This window comes from Juglans microcarpa x Juglans regia, chromosome 6D (assembly GCF_004785595.1).
Source record: "Juglans microcarpa x Juglans regia isolate MS1-56 chromosome 6D, Jm3101_v1.0, whole genome shotgun sequence".
NCBI lineage: Eukaryota > Viridiplantae > Streptophyta > Magnoliopsida > Fagales > Juglandaceae > Juglans > Juglans microcarpa x Juglans regia.
In genome coordinates this window covers 31128986-31150247 of record NC_054604.1, presented here as the reverse complement: position 1 = coordinate 31150247, position 21262 = coordinate 31128986, and the positions used below count along the sequence as shown (strand labels likewise).

General features: G+C 34.4%; 2 protein-coding genes and 1 long non-coding RNA gene across 5 annotated transcripts; 2 read left to right on the top strand and 1 right to left on the bottom strand.

Moving 5' to 3' along the window:
* Positions 1 to 754: 754 nt before the first annotated feature.
* LOC121234326 lies at positions 755 to 5871 on the bottom strand. Its single transcript, XM_041130229.1, has 6 exons — positions 5602 to 5871; positions 4471 to 4534; positions 2505 to 3909; positions 2261 to 2382; positions 1975 to 2164; positions 755 to 1881 (listed from the first exon to the last, which is right to left on the bottom strand). Exons 3-6 carry the CDS (start codon positions 3847 to 3849, stop codon positions 1289 to 1291), a joined length of 2250 nt encoding a protein of 749 aa, XP_040986163.1. The 5' UTR covers positions 3850 to 3909; positions 4471 to 4534; positions 5602 to 5871; the 3' UTR covers positions 755 to 1288.
* A 6906-nt stretch (positions 5872 to 12777) lies between these two features.
* Positions 12778 to 13827, top strand: LOC121234333. The gene is made up of 2 exons (XR_005934369.1): positions 12778 to 13118; positions 13678 to 13827. It is a non-coding gene; the product is annotated as an uncharacterized LOC121234333 (long non-coding RNA).
* Positions 13828 to 17564: 3737 nt separating this feature from the next.
* LOC121234327 lies at positions 17565 to 21262 on the top strand. Of its 3 annotated transcripts, none has more exons than XM_041130232.1 (2): positions 17565 to 17886; positions 18639 to 21262. In XM_041130232.1, the coding sequence occupies exon 2, from the start codon at positions 18816 to 18818 to the stop codon at positions 20619 to 20621; it is 1806 nt and encodes a 601-aa protein (XP_040986166.1). In that variant the 5' UTR covers positions 17565 to 17886; positions 18639 to 18815; the 3' UTR covers positions 20622 to 21262. The 3 variants fall into 3 exon arrangements, with proteins under 3 accessions (XP_040986166.1, XP_040986165.1, XP_040986164.1); XM_041130231.1 differs by having other exon boundaries at positions 18588 to 21262; XM_041130230.1 differs by having other exon boundaries at positions 18584 to 21262.

Sequence of the window (21262 nt, the reverse complement as noted above, 5' to 3'; positions counted from 1 at the left end):
GCTATATACTACATCCTTTGATCAACTCTTGTTTTGTCAAGAAAAAAAAAAACAACGGCTAAATGGCCAATGCCACAACAACATAATGGGATGGAAGGGGGATATGGGTGTAGTATATAGCATAACTCTTCAAGGGTACAATTTTATTTGGAACAAAAAAAAAAAAAAAAAATTTGAAATAAGAGTTTTATGAAGTGATAAAAAATCATGTTTGGAAAGCAATGTCATACATATCCATCTGGTTCATTACTAAGGATTAACCATGGGGCATAAGCTCAAATATAAAGATAATGGACTTAATATTGCGAAGACCCAAATCAGTATAAAGCAGAAGCATCTACCATCAATACTAATAAAAAGAGAAGCATCTGACACCAATCCTTGCATACTTACTGATGTACAGCTACACAGCAGCTCTGACAAGAAGCACCTGCAAGTAACCTAGTGCTAGTGCTTGCTAGGATATAATTTATATAAAGCAAAAGCCCTATAATTTTCTATATTACAACTAATGCTTTCATAGATGAAAAGAAAAATGCTAGGCAGATCAAGTGTCTGTACAATAACTTCAAAAATGAAATGTGAAAGAATTACTAAGAATTGGAAGGAGATTGCCAAACTGAAGTGTTTAGATTCCAAATTCAAAATTCTGTAGCCACGTATAAGCAGCTTCATCCAACAAACTAAATTAAAACCTTGAGAAAAGACTTTTCTTGCTCCCTACACACATACAAACTATGATGATCAAAAAAGATTTTTTTATAAGTAAAAGTAAAACTTTATTAATAGAAATAGGCATAGCCCAAGTACACATGAAATATACACAGAAAATGCCTAAGTACCACTAAGAACTAGTGAGGGATTCAAGCAAAAAGTCTCCCCAGTATTAGGAAAAATGGAAATAATTTTCGCACTAGTATATTCGTTAAAATATTACATCCAGTAAGGACTTTTTTAGAATGATAAATGGCAAAGATCAAGGAAACCCTACAGAACCCTATTATTGATAGCTTTTGGAGGCTGAGAGTAAATTCTACAATGTGCAGGAAGCTTGAACCATGAAACAGATTCAAAGTTGCTTCCACCGACCTCCTCTAAGTCAGAAAAAGGCTTCATTCTTATCCCTCTGAAACAATTTCCAAATAAGAAACACCACGTAATGATTACTGTGCATCAAGCAATGACTCCAAAGAGGCCGTTGAATTTTGGAAATCAAGTGAAAATCCAGCTGTGCTAACCCATCCAAGCTACCTAATTCTTCTGGTGCAATACACGAATCTATAATGCTTCAAATGTACAATTCAAGGATAATTTCCATCAGCAATTCTTCCAAGGCACCTTCTACCATTTCAATAGCAATATCTTCAGTTTCTTCTCCAATATGCAGCCATGTTCTAGATCTTGCCAAGTCCTGCTCAGCAAGCTGCTGTGGTGTTCGCGGTGGTGGCTGTGGAAGAAGGTACCAATCAACACATTTTCTCACCTCCTGAATCACAGTTTTATCCACGGTAAGTGGTTGAATTATTGGTTTGATACACAGCATCCAAGGAGAGGATCCAGAATTAGATTGACAAGCCTCTGGTAGGACTTCATTTATACAGTCAAAGAGGAGCATAAAATCACCACAGAATTGGTTATTTGACATCTTCAATTCATTAAATAAGGATTGATTGAGAAGTTGCTCCGATGAATGGCACTTTATTGACAGCTCATCCCAATTCAAGCCAGAAGCTTGTAATACTGCACTTATATACTCAGAGTAGGACACATCACCATTCATAGTAGTTGTTACATTGATTTTGGGGCCTAAAGGGTGCCTTTCTTCAGCACAAGGATAGTGGCCTTCAAACTTAACTTGTAGTGCTTCAACTGGTAACTCAGCTGCAGAAGGTCAACTTGATTATCTCAGATGCAGAATTAAGCACATAAGGACTACAAGTAATTTTAGCAATAGTTCCCGATATGAAAGCATACCGGGTTGGTATATGTTGCTTGACGGGCTAACGAGATTTTCTGTAAACACCTTCTCAAGAACAGATAGCTGACTCGGCTGCATCACTTGATCTTTCTGGTTTTCAGAATCTTCCACTCTCTGATAGCTTGAAGAGTTTGACACAGAAACTTCTGATAAAAAGTTTAATTGTTGATTCTTTGATGATGAATGCTGAAGGAGACCACAGCCCATTAAGCACGTTGATGGAAACTAATAAGAGTAAACAAAAAAGCAACAGACAATAGGCAATTAATGAGAGCAACTTACCAGTCTTGATGACTCCAAATGTCCAATTTTCTCACATGCGTAGAGTGTGCCAGTGCCATGATTAGGGCCAGCCTGGTATGTGCTATGTGATTCAGAGGGCACATCCAAAGCCTTGGTTTCACCTGGTCATATAAGATCGTTAGTTTTTAAACTCTTCATAGAACCTGCAGAAGTTCAATGATGATCTGTTCAAATCAGAGAGAACACACGACCAAATTCAATGTAAGAAGTTGGTAGTTCGTACACATTGGGCTCATATCATATTCTTTGACTTTGATATCAGCAAAATGATTCTCTGAGATATTTGGCTTTGTTTCAGGAACTTGCAATGGATCATTGGGTTTCATAGCATCATTGGGTTTTAAGCAACTGTGTTTCCTTTCTTTCTGAAACTCGCACTTGTTCTCATAGATCATTTGATGATTGCCATATGGGGAAAATCTCTTTTGCCCCAAAGAAAAGCCAATTTCCCAGTCCCTTCCAGGATTGAGTGTAGGCAAGAGGGCATGTTTTTGTGTCTTGTCTGTTTTCCTGACATCAAGAGAAGATTTCTCCATTCCACAAACGTCGACATCACTAGGCGACTTTATTCCAGCAACCTTAGTATTTAGTCTGTTGCCACCATCTTCTGAACCCTTGCAGTCGCACACAGATTTTTCTAATTTTTTCTTGATTGGCATCCAGTGCCGCTCTTTTCTGCTAACCCCCAACACGGCTTTCAACTTCCTTTTTATACGACCAAAGGAAAAAAGTGCGGGTCTAGCACTTTGTCCCCTAATTCTCAAGCTAAAAGGATATTGCAAGGAGAAGTAGGATTCGATTCTTTCAGAAGATTTTTGGATGCTTGTTGGACCAGGAGTTAAGACTACTATCCTGTCTGAGGGTATTGGATCCCCTTTTCTTTTAGGAAGGTATCTATCACAACATTTCAACCTTTCAGGACTGGCGGACTCTTCATGTTGTCTCATGTTACATATCTGATATTCAGACAATTCGGCCCCAGGAAAAAATTGAGTCTGCGATCCTTTTACCTGAGAATTCCGTAAGCCGTGTATATGTTTTACTAACAGTGAATTTGGGTCTTGAAGAAGTTCTATAAATAATTCTTTATTAGAATTTAAAATCTTCAGTGCATCCGATAATTGTTTAGACTCGTGGCCTGCCTCATCTCTGCTGAGATATTTTCTGTCAGCGAACTTATGATTTCTAGTTTCCTCTGCTTCATTAGTCTGCGCTGGCTGAAGATTAATGTCCTTCGTCCTGTCATAGTCTACGCAGCTGATACTTTTACAACCATAAGATCTTCTTTTTTTAGGATGTACCTCTTTGCATAATTCCTTTGTTGATTCTGATGGTATGAGCTTGTTTAAAGAGATATCCACAATTCTTTTATGAGAAGGCGGATAACGTTCTGTATTCACTACATCTTCCCAAACCGGAACAGGTATATCGCACAACCCTTGACAAGCTTTGTTTTCCGTTCCATGGTTTCTGAGTAAACTATTAACAGGTTTTGGTTGTGAGTGTCTCATTTTATCAGTGACAATTTTGTTATTTGTCTGTTTCTCGGACAGCTTCTCTTCTTCCATAAGCCTCTTTAAACTTGCCTCATCTGAATTAACTATTTGAGTTCTGTTGTCTATGCTATCCTGGACAAAATAAATGTTTCTAATCAGCAGCTCTCTATGTACTCTTCTACAAAATAGTAAGAAAACATCAATTTCAAAGATATTGACGACCAGACCAAATTGCACGAAAAAGGAAATATCTAAACTAGTGAGTCAATTATAGCTGAAGCCTAATTTCAAATTCGCCAAAATGTTCTTTTGTAAATGCATACTACTAATTAAGTTTGCTCTGCCCTATCACATTACTGTCTTGAAAATTTTGAACAAATGATCAAAAGAAAAAAAAAATGGTCAACAAACATTATAAATCACAAAATATCATACTAGCGTATAAGGTATTCATTATCAATAAAAATGAAAAATTTTTAGGTGGGTACTCCCAAAGTATGGATGATGTGGTATTCACATCCTATCACAAGATGTCATGTCATTAAATTTACTTCCATAAGCAGTATTTTTTTTAATGATATGGCATCTTCTAAGAGGATAGGATTACAAGGTGTCTGAATTTCAAGACTACCTAATAATTACTTATAAAAATATGGCACAGTCTACTAGAAATAGTAGGTTGGTGGAACTTACACCATTGCCTTGGCACTTATCCTTAAGTTTGGTGTGCAAATTAAGCTTCAAAAATTTACATCGCCTGAAGAATTAAAAGAACAAAAAAAATTATTGACTTGTCAAATATGGTTTTTGTTCAATGGGAAAACGTAATATTGAGCAATAAAAGTACTTAGGAGATGCAAACAATTGTCAAGGTGTATTCCTTCCATTACATTTCAGCATTCATAAAATGACTAATTAAAAATAGGATTAGTGCATCAGTAACTATTCCATCCATTTCTCAGTGTTGGAAAAATATAAATAACGTTCTCACGTATTTTGATTATCTATAAAAAAAAAAAAAAGTTTATTGACCTTGGCCTAAGAGGTATAAATCCTTCGAACACATACAGCCGGAATATTTTTCACATACAACTGGCACGGGGCTCTTTGGCGATCTTCTTGTCAAATGAGCAAATGGCATGCTTAGCTATATTACACTATAATTGTTGCCCAATTACACTACCAAACCAACACGACAGTATCAAATACCACGAGAATAAGAAGCAATAAAGAGAAACTGCATAATCAATTGCTGAAAAACATACAAATTGTGGCTAAGACAGTTCCTAAAATATAGAACACGAAGATGCGCAGGAGAGTGCACACACTAGCACCCGTGTATCATTGTAAATATAATTCTTCAACGAGGAAATACAAAGGAAACTTGTGATGTAATATTGTTGAAGGAAAAAAAACGATAAAAAAAGAATAGGTTGCCGTCAGCACAGGGCAAGATACTTCTGTTTAGCCGTCGAACGAGAAAGAATGGATAAGATCATCAAAATATCAAATTCGAAGCCACTTCGATACCTAACAATAAATAACAAAGAAACAACAAAAAAACATAGGAATTGAAAAACATAAACAACAGAAAAAAGAGAAGTAAAATCATCCTTCTGGGGAATGTGTTTGTCTTTTTTATTCACACACAGCGTGATTAAGGTACTAAAAAAAGTCGCCGAGTGACAGAGCTAAAATAGATTTAGCTTCCTAATCTTTCTATGAAGTCTCCCATTCCGTGAAAACAAAGTTCATTTGTTTCGACCCAAAAATTCTACCCGAAGATACCAAAAAATGTAACGTCACAGATGCGGATATTTTTACCTGAAATAGCCTAGAACCACCGAAGAAGAAGAAAAAGAAGGTGACCCTTTAGCAATAAGAACCTCGAGAGGACGGAGTACGAGTGCCCTCAGGGTTTCGGTCTATATACATTACCAGTATCGGATTTGCGGCAGTGAAGAGGCAAAGAAGTAAGGTGAACATGGAGAGAGGGAGAGAGAGCAAAATGGGATATAAAGGGAAGGTAAGAGAAGGCCAGAGAGAGAGAGTGAGAGAGAGGTAGGAAAATGGGAAGTGGAGGGAGTTAAATGTGACAATGACTGGTGACTAGCCAAGACAAGACTGCTAGCTTGATGAGAGAGCTTTCGAACGAAGCAACGACCCGTTGCTTTTCCCATTTTCCCTCCCTTTCACTCTCTCTCTCTCTCTCTCTCTCTCTCTCTTCCTGCCTCACCTTCCTCCATCGACACTTTTTGTCTCTCTGTGCGTTCGTAGTGCAGTTCAAAAACTTGAAAGCGGTGTCGTTTATCAGAACGCGACATGCGTCCATTTTTTCGGTTTAGATTTTTGCTCAAGACCATCATCATTACACTTCTAATAAGACACTGGATAAAGAGTGTGAAGAGGGGAATTCTGGGATTTTACCGAAACGTTGTCGTCACAGGTAATCTAAAACAGGGTCAAATGTCAATGTCCTATGCTGTACACTTTTGTTTGGATCATAAGATTTGAAAGGAACATTTGTCCTTGCTCTTGATTTTGGACCTCCATTCAAATTTTTTTAAATTTCTCTCCGTGCCAGCCTGGCACTATTTAATTTCATCGAGCCCGTCAGTCCGATCTAATTTTTTTTTAAATGAAATTTTTAATTTATAAATCAATGTAGATAATATATGTAATAAAATATTTATATAATTTAATTTAATTTTTAAAAAATATTAAATTTTGATATACACTGACTTAAAAATATAATAATTCTTTTAAAAATGCACAATGCTTGATACACGGTTATGTAAGTACTACTCACTCCTTTAAAAAAAGTAGGGTCTACCAATAATTTATAACCTGAAACAAACTCCCATGTTAGATCTTATTACAAAATTAATTTTTTATATAAGTCTTATATTTACTATTTTTTTAAAAAAATGTACAGTATTTATGCATTATATTTGTGTAAATATTATTTCATTTTAAAAAAATAACAAAGATTTAATGTGTTATGATAATTACACGGTTTTTTAAAGTAATTAATAAATAAAAATTCCCGGCTGGTCATATAATCTGATTGTCAAAACATTTAAAGCCTTGTTTGTTTTCGAAAAACATCTCATCTCATCTCACCTCATCATTACAACTTTCTCAAATCTCCACAAAAAATAAAATAAAAAATTCAACTTTTTCAAATCCCAAAACAAAAATAATATTAAAAAATATATTCTAACATTATTTTATTCAACTTTTTAACTTTAATCTCATCTCATCTCATCTCATCTCTGAAAACAAACGGGCCCTAAGCCTCATTTGAATAGTCAAATAAGATTAGATGAATAAATATGTAAATAATAGTAAAATAATTTGAGTTAAAATTTTTATTAAGTTTTAAGAAATGAGAGATAAAAAGTTAAATTAAAATATTATTATAATATAATTTTTGTTTTGAGATTTGAAAAAATTGAATTATTTTTTTATTTTATGTGAAAGTTTAGAAAAATTATCATTATTAAATGAAAATGTACGAGAAATAAATTAAAAACTGTTTGCATCTTAATAATGTTTAAATATTGAGATAGGATGAAATAAAACCAATTAACTATCCAAACAGGACTTTACTTTTGTTATAAATTTTAGAAAAGAAAATGCTAGACTGGCCTCGTTTGTTTTTAAAGATGAGTTCATATAAATTGATATTAAAGTTAAAAAGTTGAATAAAATATTGTTAGAATATATTTTTTAATATTATTTTTATTTTAAAATTTAAAAAATTTGAATTGTTTATTTTATTTTGTGTAAAAATTTAAAAAAAAATTATAATAATTAAATGAGAGATTTTCAAAAGTTTTAAAATTTAAAATTTTAGTCTTAGAAGCAAACCAGGCTACGTACGCATTCTAAAAACAGTCTAATGATCTTGAAAGGACACTTGAGTATGGCGCAAAATGGTTGAGTCTGGTTCAGTACGACGTATCTTAGGCCTCGTTTACTTTCAGAAAACATCTTATCTCATTTCATCTCATCTCATATAATCATTACAATTTTTTCAACTTTTAATACTAAATAAAATAAACAATTCAACTTTTTCAAATTTCAAAACAAAAATAATATTAAAAAATATATTATAATAATATTTTATTCAACTTTTTAACTTTAATCTCAACTCATCTCATCTCATCTCCGAAAACAAACAAGCCCTTAGGGCAGGTTTGGGGGATGGGATGAGACACAAAATTCTCATCTCATCTCATTTCATCATTACACCTTTTTCAAATCCTCATACAAAATATAATAAACAATTCAACTTTTTCAAATCTCAATTCACCTTTTTCAAATTCCAATACAATAATAATATTAAAACACAATATTTTAAACTCTCAAACAAAATACAAAATTCTCATCTCACCCCCCAAACTTGCCCTTAGACTCTAAAAGAGTATTTTGAATTATGAATAATGCTAGAACCACAATTAAGGGCTTTTGTTAGGCTCTAGTAGGTATATTTTTGTGTTTTTTAAGTTATTTTTTATATAGATTTTTTTAACAATTTTAAATATTTTTTTAGAAAAATTCACAATATCATAAAAAAATATTTTTATTTTACTTTGTTATTAAGGAAGTATTTTTTAATGATTTTTTTTAATTTTCTGATTAAAAAAATGTTTTTTAATGATAATCTAAATTTATTTATTTTTTAAATATTTAAAAGTGTTAAAAAATCTATGTAAAAAAATAACTTTAAAAAAAATACATGCTAGAGCCAACAAGAGTCCCAAGCGGCGGCTTTAGCATTGTCATTTGAATCATTTGTGAATAACAATAAAAGTTTGTGAATAATAGAGAAATCGTTTAAGGTGAGATTTAGATAGTGAAATGAGATGAGATGATATTAGATAAAAGTTAAAAGTTAATAAAATATTGTTATAATTTTTTTTAATATTATTATTATTATTTTAGGATTTGAAAAAGTTGAATTGTTTATTATATTTTATATGGAAATCTGTAAAAATTGTAATGATGAAATGAAACGAAATAGATTGAGATGGTTTTGGTATCCAAACTGAGCCTAAGAATGTATGAGAACAATTGTGTTCCCAAACAGAACTTAGTGCTCACAAAATAGGCATTTACATTTTCTTTTTGCTAGAATAAAAAGGGAAAAGTCGTGCATCGTAGTATCTAAATTTGATCCAGTATCACTAGACTCTATTCGGATGTTAAAAATATCTCAAATTATCTATGAATAACAGTGAAATAATTTATAAATAGTAGAAAAAATAATAATAAATAATTCCTAAACAATAGTAAATTATTTGTAAGTAGTAAACTATTTGTAAATAATAATAAAATAGTTTGATAACAGTTGTGTTCTCGAACGCACCTTAAAGTATAAGCAGAAAATAGAGCTCAAATTTGGAGAGAGAGAGAGAGAGAGAGAGAGCAATGGCATTCACGAGGGCCCAAATACGAGTTTCTTTCAAAAGTCATGGTCACTACTCTTGAGTATGTTTGGGAACAAAACTATTATAGATATTCTCATATTATATCACTATTATTTACAAACAGTTAACTATTCACAAATTATTCACTGCTGTTTCAGACATATTCTGTACGTATCAAAATGACTCCTCAGACAACTTGGAGGTGGATCAAGAGACTTGCAAATATACAAATAAAAAAGAGAGCTCGGTGGTCAGGGGACCCTCTGATGCTTAAGTTAATTTTGATTTTTAGGCCATATTTTTCTTGCCCGTAAATTTCATGAGTTTGATCATACTTTGAGTGGACTTTTATACTAGGTAATTTGGAATGTTGTTGCTTTCATCCCAAGGGGTTGTCCTATTGTGCCTCGTGCACATGAATCAATTTGGCGGCGTGATATCCTAAGGAAAATAATTAATGCGGCGTTGAGCTTTGACTCGCGTCTTGATGCCCTCTTAGTCAGGTCAGATGAGTCCCTCTCTCTTTGCGGAAAGAGTCATGGTTGTTCTTTCAGCACACACTCCCATGGTTACTGCTTCACGACCATCATTTCGGTTGTCTCTCATCTTGCTGCGGCAGCGCCCACCTTTCCTTCATTGGGGTAGGAGTTATGGTTGCCTCTCTCACATGCTTCCTAGCAGTTGTTTTCTAGGGATTTGAGGAGTTTACACCTTCTTAGCCTGTCCTGGCGGGCCCATCTTCATTTTTCCAAATGAATAATGGTTATACCTTCTCCCACATGTTTCTTAGTAGCCACGTGTTGGTGATGATTCAAGGCGGCTGACAGGTCGGCGTATGTCACCCCTGGCAACCTTTGTCAGCATCTCATTATTCTTGAGTCAGACCAAACATGCCTCTCACCTGGTGGGACAAGACCACCAAAGGTCATTATCTTCACTTTGCCAGACCGATGAGCCTCATTTAGATCGTGGAATCTTAGACTTTTGGTCTAGACCTTTTTACCCTTTTAATTATTCCACTAATTCTCATTGAACTGGTTTTGCTCGTGTCAATACCTGCTCGTTCTTGGCTTCCTCTTCTTGCAAGAGTGACTTGGGGGGACAGAGGATGGCGACCTTTCCTTCAACCGTGAGCTCTATCGCATGAATGCCCATCTTAATGGGTTTCAGCTCTTGCATGTAGCATTCATTAGCCATCACCTGTTAACCTCTGACCTCTCCTATGCCCCGTGATCGTTGGGAATTTCATCTTTAAATGATAGGTCGACGTCACAACTCTTAATCTATTTAATACAGGGCGCCTCAAGATGACGTTGTAGGATGAGAGGGACTTCACTACTTAAAAATCTACCATGATTGAAGAAATGTGGGGGTGTTCTCCCGCCAATATTGGTAGGGTGATGACCCCCATAGGCTGGACGACGTCTCCTGTTAAACCCTTAAGAATCGATACAGATTAATTCATCATCGAAATTGAAACTTTCGATTTTTTCAGTTCAATTTTGGTCCGATCCAATTTTCCAGTTTACAGTTTACACATGTGTCACCATATAAGTTTAATATTATAGTTTTTTAAATACTAAACTTATAATTTATTATTTATTATTAACAATTACTAATTCTTTAATGTAATTAGTATCTAACTTATTAGTGAGATAAATAAACTTAAATAATAAGACTAAAATGTCCGTATAAAAAAAATACGTACATGTAACATTACTTGAGAATAAAAGAAAAATGATAAATACACTCACTTTTTACAATACATTACACAATTATGTTTTAAAATAAATAATATTTTATAAAATTTTATAAAAAGTAACATTATTTTATAAAAATACTCACATTTTAAAATATGTATTATAAAATATGTTGCGTGTATCATTAAAAAAAAAAAAAAAAAAAAAGTTGCCTCTGTCGATGCTATTTATTCTGTCGGGGAAGGTAGCAATTAATAAATCTAAAAACAATAGGGTTTAAAAGTCGGACATGGATCCTCTTTTAAATTAAATGGGACAAGAATGCAAACGAAGTCCCATTTTATTTAAGCATCAATATTAATGGTAATTGAATTTCATTTCTTTTTATCCAGCAATCATTTGGTGATTTTTTTTTTCTTTTGGAAAATATAAATTATTCAAAAACAATTAAGGTGCATGTCGCAAAGGAAAGTTTCTTATTTTTAAGAAGTGACAGACGTGGCATTATTTATAAATTATTAGAGTAATTCTTAATTTTTAAAATAATAAATTTAATGATTGATTATAGTGCGCATCGGTAAATTTGTTACTGTTGATAAAAAAAAAATCTACGGTATTGATGTTCGCTTGAGGCTTAAAAACAAAAGCTAAATTATTTTTTAGAATAATGATAGATATAGTATTGAGATTTTAAGATGATGCATAAATATCTCACTCTTTTTTTTTTAAAAAAAACTAATATTTATTATTAACAAATAAAATTTTCATATAATTATTAAATTTATCTATTTTTTTAAATACATAAAATATGTACAACTTAAAATTACAAATATCATTTAAAATAGTAAAAAAGGAAAATAATTCATAAAAAAAGTTATTATCTCAGTCACTATTTATCACCTCACATCCTACTTTTTATAAAAAAAATTATAGATTTAAAATGTGAAAATAAATAATAACTGATATATAATATTATTCTTCTTAAAATTTTTAAGTTAAGATTGCCCTAAAAGCTCAAAAACATATTTTGTTGAAAAAAAAAAAAAAAAAAAAAAAAAAAAAGAAGCTCAGAAGCATATATTTTGTTGAAATATTTTTGAGATGATTGGAGCCGGAAGTAATTTTTGTAGTCGAAGGTCTTATTTTAGTGATTGACAGTTGGGCGTAACTGCTTCCATCGTCTGCAAAAGTCGGAGTTTAGACACGCATAGACCCGCCAATCACAGTCTTTCCCTCCAATTCTGAACACACACACACACCCCCCCCCCCCCCCTCCGGGCGGCGCTCTCTCCCTCCCTCTCTCTCTGTGACGGCCTTCAATTTCCTCTTTATCCCACACTCGCCGTGTCCTCCGCCATCCCACTTCTTTTCCATCAAACCGCGTATTTCCTCCTTCAAATTCAACCCTCTTTCTCTCCATTTCTCACTCTCCGACCGCCCGCCGCGATCGGAACCTCAGACGATGACCCACCGGAAGTCGCCGAGGAATCCACGCACGGAGTATCCAAGTCCCAGCAAATCTACCGCCAGGAATCTCGAAGAGGGTGACTTTAGGGTGTAAGGCATTGGTGATTGTGGAGGACACCGCGCGATTCTTCCAGCATTGGCCTCTTCTTTCTATAGGTATCCATCGAAGAGACAACCACTGCCTATTTGATAAAAGGCATGCATGAAGCCATGGGACGTTGAGCACGGTTGCTTAAACTCCTGGAAGCATAATTTATTTGCCTGGATGTTTGATCTTCATTAGTGGACACTTTGGATGATACGCTGGCTGGCGTAGGATGACAATGCATGATTACCTGAATTTTGGTGAGAATGATCACTACCCACCTCTTCCAAATGGTCATAGGCTTTTCCTGCATGATATTAGACGAGTGGCTGTACGTTGTGCTGTTGCCATGGGCGAGGAGGGTGATATGGTGGTTACAAGTTCCTGAATCTCCATTTTTTTTCTTTTATAATTTATGCATAAATATCACAAAGTGGGAAGGAAAAAAGTCTCTTCAATCTAAAGGCACATTCGACATAGTCCAAGAAATGAGTAAGCGCTTTCAGGTGATTTGCTTGATCAAACTTTAAGAACTTATTCACAGATCCTCTTCAATTTCTTAAGACACCGTGAGAACATGTAGTGGTTTTGGTCACATTATGCATGCTATTTGTTGAAGCCAATGACTGGCGCTCCTTGCTTGAAAAGAGCACGGTAAGAATACAGTAACGAATCATTGGTGTGTGAAGCTAATGAATTTTATTGAATGATTTGATCGTTTAGATCTCTGGGATATGTAAGTTTGAAAAGGTTGAATAGTTGAATAGAGTATGGGGAATGGAAAGGAAAAAGTGAGAAATAGGAAAAACAGAGCGAAAGGGGCACTGCAGACTGCAATGGAAGAATCCAAGTTCATCCAAAATTCCAAATAATCTTGTACCGCACGAATTTAAGAGAAACCCTACGCGGCCGATTGAAACTTTGTTTAGTTAGATAGCACCATATGGTTAAAAAGTAAGGTTTCTTCCACTAAAAGGGGCATTGCCCTTATATCTGTAACATGAGATAATAAAAGCTTTAGTGGACACAACAATACCAAGTAGATGAAAGTAGTGAAATGAGCTGTAGTAATCTGCCTGTTTGAATACACTTCTAGTAATTTAAGTGATGGCGTACTGTTACCTCGCCTCGTAGCTGATTTTGAAAGCTTGTTCTCTGAGGGCAGGGGGAAAAACCCATGACTTGTACTTGTTTTCTTTTCTTTGCACTCAAGGTTGGACCGTTGGTTGATCGATGTGGTGCTGACAAAGGATTTGTTTAGCTGATTGCTGTAGCTTTAGCCATGTAATGTTGGTTGCTGAGTTCTGATGTGAGTAGCTAATGCTTAATAATAGCAGAGGTGGTTGATGCCCGATTGATCTTTTAGTGATGCTTTACTGAGGTTTTCTATTAAGTGAAACTCTACTTACAACTGCTATTGCGGAACTCCGTGCAACCGGCACTACTTGCACTACTTTTCATGAAAAATTTTATTTTTTAAGTCTTTATCATTTCGTTCTCTCTCTTTCTCTATCAATTTTTTTTTACCTTCTTCTTCCTCCCTCTACATTTCTCTCCTCTGCGTCATGTTTTTGTTTCATGCACAACTTGTTCATCTTAGACGCTCTTTGTCTCCTCTTTTGCAGTAGCATTGAAGAAGAAGAAGATGCAGAGGATCTTCCAAAGCACACTATCTCAAATAAATTTCTGGCTGCGGCGGCCTCGCTGCCTCTCCCAGCTAGCCCATAACCATACTCAAAACACACACGAAGAAGAAGATGATTTTCTCGTGCCCAAAATACCCCATTTCGACTACATTCCTCCCCCTTACACTGGCCCATCTGCATCTGAGATGTTGGAGAAGCGCAAGGAGTACCTCAGCCCTTCTATATTGCACTTATACAAGAACCCGGCAAGTTTTTTATATAGACAAATATCTCGACACCTCATTCATTCATTTCTATATTCTTTTAGCTTTATCGGATATGTAGAAACCAATGCAAAATCTTACCTTTTTTCGAGTCTTAAACAAATGGGTGATCTTGAGTGCGAATGATACTTGGTAGTGAAAAAGTTTGTATCTTGTTTTACAGTTAAATTATTTGATAGATGGGAAAATGCAGTATTTGTATGATGAAAATGGCCGTAGATATTTGGATGCCTTCGGTGGGATAGCCACTGTCTGTTGCAGGCACTGTCACCCAAATGTGGTGGAAGCAATTGTTAACCAGACAAGGAGCTTGCAGCACTCTACAGTTCTGTATGTGCATCATGCCATTGCAGACTTTGCGGAGGCTTTGGCAGCTAAGCTGCCCGGAGATCTCGAGCCATTGCAGACTTTGGAGTTCGGATGACCATTCAGGTTGTTTTCTTCTTCATCGGGAGGAAGAAGAAGCTAAAAAAAATTGATAGAAAAAGAGAGAGGGAACGAAATGATAAGGACTTAACAAAATAAAATTTTTCATGAAAAGTAGCGCCGGTTGCTCAGGTTCTGCAAGGGAGATTGTAAGTAGAGTTTCTCGTTATGAAAAGCATTCTTGGATGGATATGATGTTAGCTTTAATTCCTCTGCAGCTGCGGGATCTTTGTGATTCTTTAAACACCATGGAAACTCAAAAACTTTGGTTGAATGTAAAATTTTGTAGCAGGTGTTTGTACCATGTAGCATACTGTTGCACAAAGGCTTCTTACTCCATTTTTTTTTTAAATAATTCACAAAGAAAGGAGTACACCCCTCCCTTTCATCCTATTTTTTTTTTTTCCCCTTATTTTACTGCTATTATTTTATATATGGAAAGTGTTATAATATGATGTATCACATCAAGTCACGTTAGTTTATAAATTTATTTTTATGAAATCTCTTTGTGACTAGATAATTTCTCTTTTTATATATATATATTATTTCTAAATGCTTTCATTGATTTTTAAACTGATGTAACAAGTTTTTTTTTTTTTTTTGGGTTTTTTTCTTAGTTGATTGGTTGAGGATTTATACTCCCATTGAGTGTCACGTTACAAAGATACCGTTAATCCATTTGATGTAGTACGATGAAAGGATCTCATTCATAATTTTTATTACATCCATAAAATATAATTAGAAAGTTTAAAAAGTAAGAAGTCTTTTTGGTAAAAACGTGAAAATCATAACTCAAAAAATAACGCACTGAGCTGTGCATGATAATAAATACAGATATAGATGGAAAAGACACCTGTATACATGTATCCTAATTTTAGTAACCAAAAATGGAGATTATTCCTCTTGCTTGGATAGATATAAATATAATATGAATATATATAGAGTAATTTTACGTACAATCATGAAATGTATAAACGTCGCGTAATCGTTTTGAAAAAGAGTGTAGTCTACTATTAAAAAATTAATTTTTTTATGTAGATATCATGTTTTATTCACTTTTTTCAAAATAATTACGCGACAGTTACACAATTCATAGTTATAAATATATTTTCTCATATATATATATATAAATATTTATATTGATTTCCGATTAGTAAAAATTAAATAAATCAATTTCCATTTAGGAAGTTTGGTATTATAAAGTGGAACGTTACCGCAATATCAAATATTAGTTATGTTTCACCAACGTTTTTGGGCATTTTTCTCCCATTTTGCAAGCATCAAGCCCGAAAAAGGAGTTCTTTTGATCATATTATCAATCTGTTCGTGCCCAATTCCCAAAAAAAAAAAAAAAAATATGACTTAAAGGGCAGATTTGGGATGGAATGAGACATAAAATTTTCATCTCGTCTCATCATTACACCTTTTTCAAATCCTCATACAAAATATAATAAACAATTTAACTTTTTTAAATCTCAATTCACATTTTTCAAATCTCAAAATAATAATAATATTAAAATATAATATTTTAAACTCTCAAATAAAACATAAAATTCTCATCTCATCCCTCAACCTGCCTTTAGTTTTAGCCACTGGATTGGCCTTACACATATAGGGTAAAAACAAAAAGAAAAAGTTGATTGATATGGTCAATAAGACATGCATAAAGAAATTAAATAAAAATAATTTTATAAATTAACATGATTTTATCTCATTTATTAGATCTATTTTATAATAAAATTAATTTTATAATTTGATAAATCACATCAAAATATATCAATTTATAAAATTATTTTTATATAATCATTTTGTAACCAGAGTATTTCTCACAACAAAGTGCATTTTATACACCTCAATCCATATTATTTCTTTGATAATTTCTATGATCACGATGTGAGCGTGAGTGTCAAATGATGTAAATTATTAAAAAAAAAAAAAAAAGAAAATGTTAAATGTACTCATAAAAAACTTACCTATCCACGTTACTTTTCACAATTTTTTTCTTATATATTTTTTAATAAAGTGATGTACAGATGAGAAAGCCACGTAGATATATAACTTTTATGTGAATGCATTTAGCATTGCCCAAAAACAAATGACAGATTAGGTATAGATTAATAATTTTAGTAATTTGGAATGTAATTCTAAGTGATAACTTAATGCATAAATCTATTTTCCCATAATGTCTAATTAGCTATGCTATTCAATTTTTCATAAAGAAGGCAATGATACCTTTTAATTGTATCCTAAAGCGGTTTTTGATTTGCAGTAATTCAGACCTGAGGAAAACGGAACCAATATGGAAGTAGAAATTTATGGCAATATTGTTGAAAATAGAAAATTATTATATATATTTAATTATGCACGGCGTGTGTTTTTATTATTAGAATTTTAATATAAATACTAATTTACTAATAATATAGTTCTATTATATATAATCATTTTTACATAATCTTTACGCACTTCACTAATATGATTGATCAAAATAATTATTTTATATTAAAAAAATAATACAATTAATTACATTAATAAAGTATACAAAAAAATATATAAAAATAATTTCATAGAAATAATTTTTGAGCAGCAGAGATTCGAACAAGGGAAGGCAACGCGATGTATGGCAAAGGCAAACTTTATTTTCCTGCATGATAGTACTGAGATTTGGTGGGAACAGATAAAAGGAGTTGGGGTTGAGAATTTGAGTGTAAAAAATAAAAAATAAAACTTTTTGGACGAAGAATAATTAAAAAAGCCATTGATGATTAACTTAGCAATCATTCACCAGACCAACTTATTGGAAAGAGAGAAATCTCCATAACTCTCTCTGCCACTCTCCACCCAACTCACTGACTCTCCAAATACGGCAATTCATTCTGCAAACATGGAAACAACATTTACACAGACAGCACAAAATGCATTGTTTTTACCTTTTGGAGAGGCCTAGCTTGATAAATAAATAAGTTCAGAAAGTAAAAAAAAAAAAAAAAAAGAGTTCTCCACTGAGAAATAGAGGTTTTGGCCATGACTCGTGAGGATGGCTGGATGGGAATTTCTTGCTTCGCACCGAATTTCATCCGCTGATAAATGGTTAGAAAAATATGAATCCCCAAAACTGATCCTCGTGAACTTTTTGCTTATTAGATGTTCTTTTTCTTGCTTATTCGATGCTGTCTTTTGATCAAAGTTTCTGGTTATGTGAGATAATATTTGAAATTTTCTTCTGCTTAGAGCTTAGTGCCTGTTTATTACGTTTTGTTATATCCTCGTTGAGTTTTTCTTTTTAAGAGTAATGTTCTTTCTGAATTGAACTAATTGGGTTGATGCTCTTCCTATGGTTCTTGTGATATGTTATTGGTTTCTGAACGTTGTTGTTGAGAAGCTTTGACATTTGAGAGTTCACTATTTGGATTCTTTTCTGGTCATGATTGTTTGCTTTGTGGCTAAGCGTAATATTGGCCTTATGAACTTGTAAGAGTTAGGTGTCATTGCTTTTACATCTGGGTTTTCTTTGAATGCTGTTAATTCTAGGTGCTGATCTGGTCTGGACAGTTGTAAAAATAAAATTGGTTTTCTTCCCTATGTTTGGCTTTGTGAAACCTTTTTTTCTTCTTGCTCTATGATCCAAAAATACAATTTTGAAGTGAAATCTTGTCTTGCTCCAAGTCCCCCCGCCCCGGGGGTTGGTTTATAGGTTATAATGCTTTTCAGTGAGGAACTTTTGATGTTTGCTATGTTCCTATCCCCTCCAATCATTCTAATTTATCTGTGGCTGTTCCTTTGCAAGATAGAAGAAAATTTTGATTTCCTTGGGGCCAATTCGCTGAAATTTTGTTCACAAGGTGTGGTACTACGTCATTGATTTGACCGTGAAATGAGTTTGAGCTCCAATTTGGGAGGAAATAGTTCTGTTTAACAGCTTTCGTGCTTCAAGAAACCAATTGAAGCATTTTAAGCTGGAGCTTCTCTAGAAATCCATCCTGTAGTAGCAGTTCCAACTCTGTAAAGCTCTGATTTTAATGATGCCCCCTAGCTCTAATATTGGAGACGCACTGAAATTTCAGCAGAGGTGGGAGGTTAGGAGAGACAATGAGCTTGATTCTTCAAGTGAAGAGTCCAAATCAAGTTCAAGTGGCCAGCCGGTTCTGAAGAAGCATAAACTAGTCTCCAGCTTTACTTCTCACGAAAATGATGAGTCCACAGATACCAGTAGATTTCAGCTGAAGGGGAAGAACGTTGCTGGCACTGGGGTGCAGATTAAAAATGGGAAATCTGAAAAAACGCATAGTGGAAGGAATAGAAAGGAAAATTTGGTTAGTGATGCAATGAGGAGGGATTCTCATGAAGAACTTAAAAGAAAAAAGAATGAAACTAGTGCTTCTGACCTGGATGCACTGGGTGATGTTAAAATCTTCATGGAGTCCTTACTAGAGGATCTTAAAGATTCAAGAGAAAATTTGTTTAGATGGATGAGGGAAGAAATGCAAAAATTGGTGGCAGATGATACTGTTTCAAAACCAAAACGTAAAAAAGGCAGTTATGGAAGGGAGAACATCCAAGGGCAGCATGTAAACAACTTGGAGAACAACCGAATACAGCTTCAAAACAAATTTGAGGATAATATCCAAGTGCATCACAACTTTGAGGAGACCCTCCAAGTGCAACATCAAAACAACTTCAGGAAGTCCATTGAAGTGCAGCGTCAAAACAACTTCAAGGAAAAAACCCAAGCGCATTCAAACAACTTCAAGGAGAACATCCAAGTGCAGCATCAAAACAACTATGAGAAAAATTATATGCAGAGTAAAAAAGATTTGAAGTCTGGAATGAGAGATCAAAATTGCAATCATGGATCAGCAGAGAGGTCTGGTGATATCAATGAGGCAGCTGGTTATGTAAATCACTATCAGTCATCTGAAGATCGAGCTAATTGTCGCAAAACTATTGGACCTATGGCTCCAAGAGTCAAGGAAAATGGAGAAACAAGATTGGTGTCATCTGTCATGCCAAAATTTCAGTCTGGTCCGTCCGTCCAAGTGCAACATCAGAAGAGTGTAGTGTTAGGCTTAAGAGCTCCAAACTGCAATGATGGCTCTTCAGAGAGATCCGTAAAAGGCAGACGGGTGGCTGATTCTAATAATTGCTCAAAAGCACTTGAAGATCAAGTCGGTTATGTCCAAGCCGCTGGATTTCTGCCATCAACTGAAAAGGCCAAAGGAGAAAGGTTGGGATTACCTGATAACCAGAAATTCCCATCGGATTCCTCTGATAAGGTAGCTTCTTCTATGTATTTGACATTACCGGCTATCCTAAGAGAGCCCTGTGCTGAGAATTACAGGCTTGATACTTCTTCATGCGATTATGTTAACCCAATAACTGCTGGGAATTGGAGGGCTTTGAATTTAGAAAACGCAAATCTGATGATTGATTCAAGTACTTATCGTGACTACTTTCCTGACATGCAGCAAGAAGAAAGACTTGGAAGCTTTGCTCAAACAGGTTCTAGTATTATAGAATGTCTCAACCAAAACAGCACTCCAACCTCAAGCATGGGAACTGGATTCCCAGTTCCACTTGTTCAGGGTATGGATGGTGGCTTTAACACCCCAAGTCAACTTGGTTTGAAAAGTGTACCCCAAGAAAACTACGATCTATTGGGTCTAAGGATGGATGGAGGAGCAATAAGATTCTCTGGGGGAAACTTTGCATTATCCGAGCAATATGTTGCCAACAACTTCAACGGGCATTCCAGTTATACAGCAGATGGTGGACTTATGGGGTTTCAAACGCCTGGCCTTAAAGAGGGTCGTTTATTTTCGAAGTAGTTTGAAGGGGACAGATCCTAAACAAAACCCTTTGCAAATCTTCACTTTAAAAAAAAAAGACCCCTTGATGCCTTTGTCTAATCATTCTTTCCCATACCCTGTTGTCTCAAATAGCCCCCATATGAAATATCTTATTCCTTGATTTGCATAGTCCAGATTGAGGCTTCTCTATCGATGTTTTTTTCCAGTGATCCCATACTTCTACCAGCTGAAAGAGAGAAAAGTGGAACTTCCACCAATTCTTATTTTCAGGAGGGAGTGTAAAAAGGAGGCTATTCTGTATGCAGAAAGCTGGCTATGAATTCTCTCTTTAGATCATGATAAGATTGTATAAAGAATGGGATGTTTGAGAGGTGGAATGTTCATTCAATTATCTAGCATCTGCTTTAATCTGTTGTGGAGTTGGGGTATATGAATCTATATTTTGATGGCCTGAATACCTCCCCATTCAAGCCCACCTGAGATTGTAACTAAAAATCCTTTTCACATGTCTGTCTAGAACTGCACAAGAAGAGATCATTCTCAGCTGGCTATATGCTTCAGCTGTGTTGCAGAAATGTGGGAATATATTGATTCATTAGAGTCAGTAATCTCGAGTGCCAATAACATGTATGCTTTTGAAAGTGAATGGAGTTCAGTCT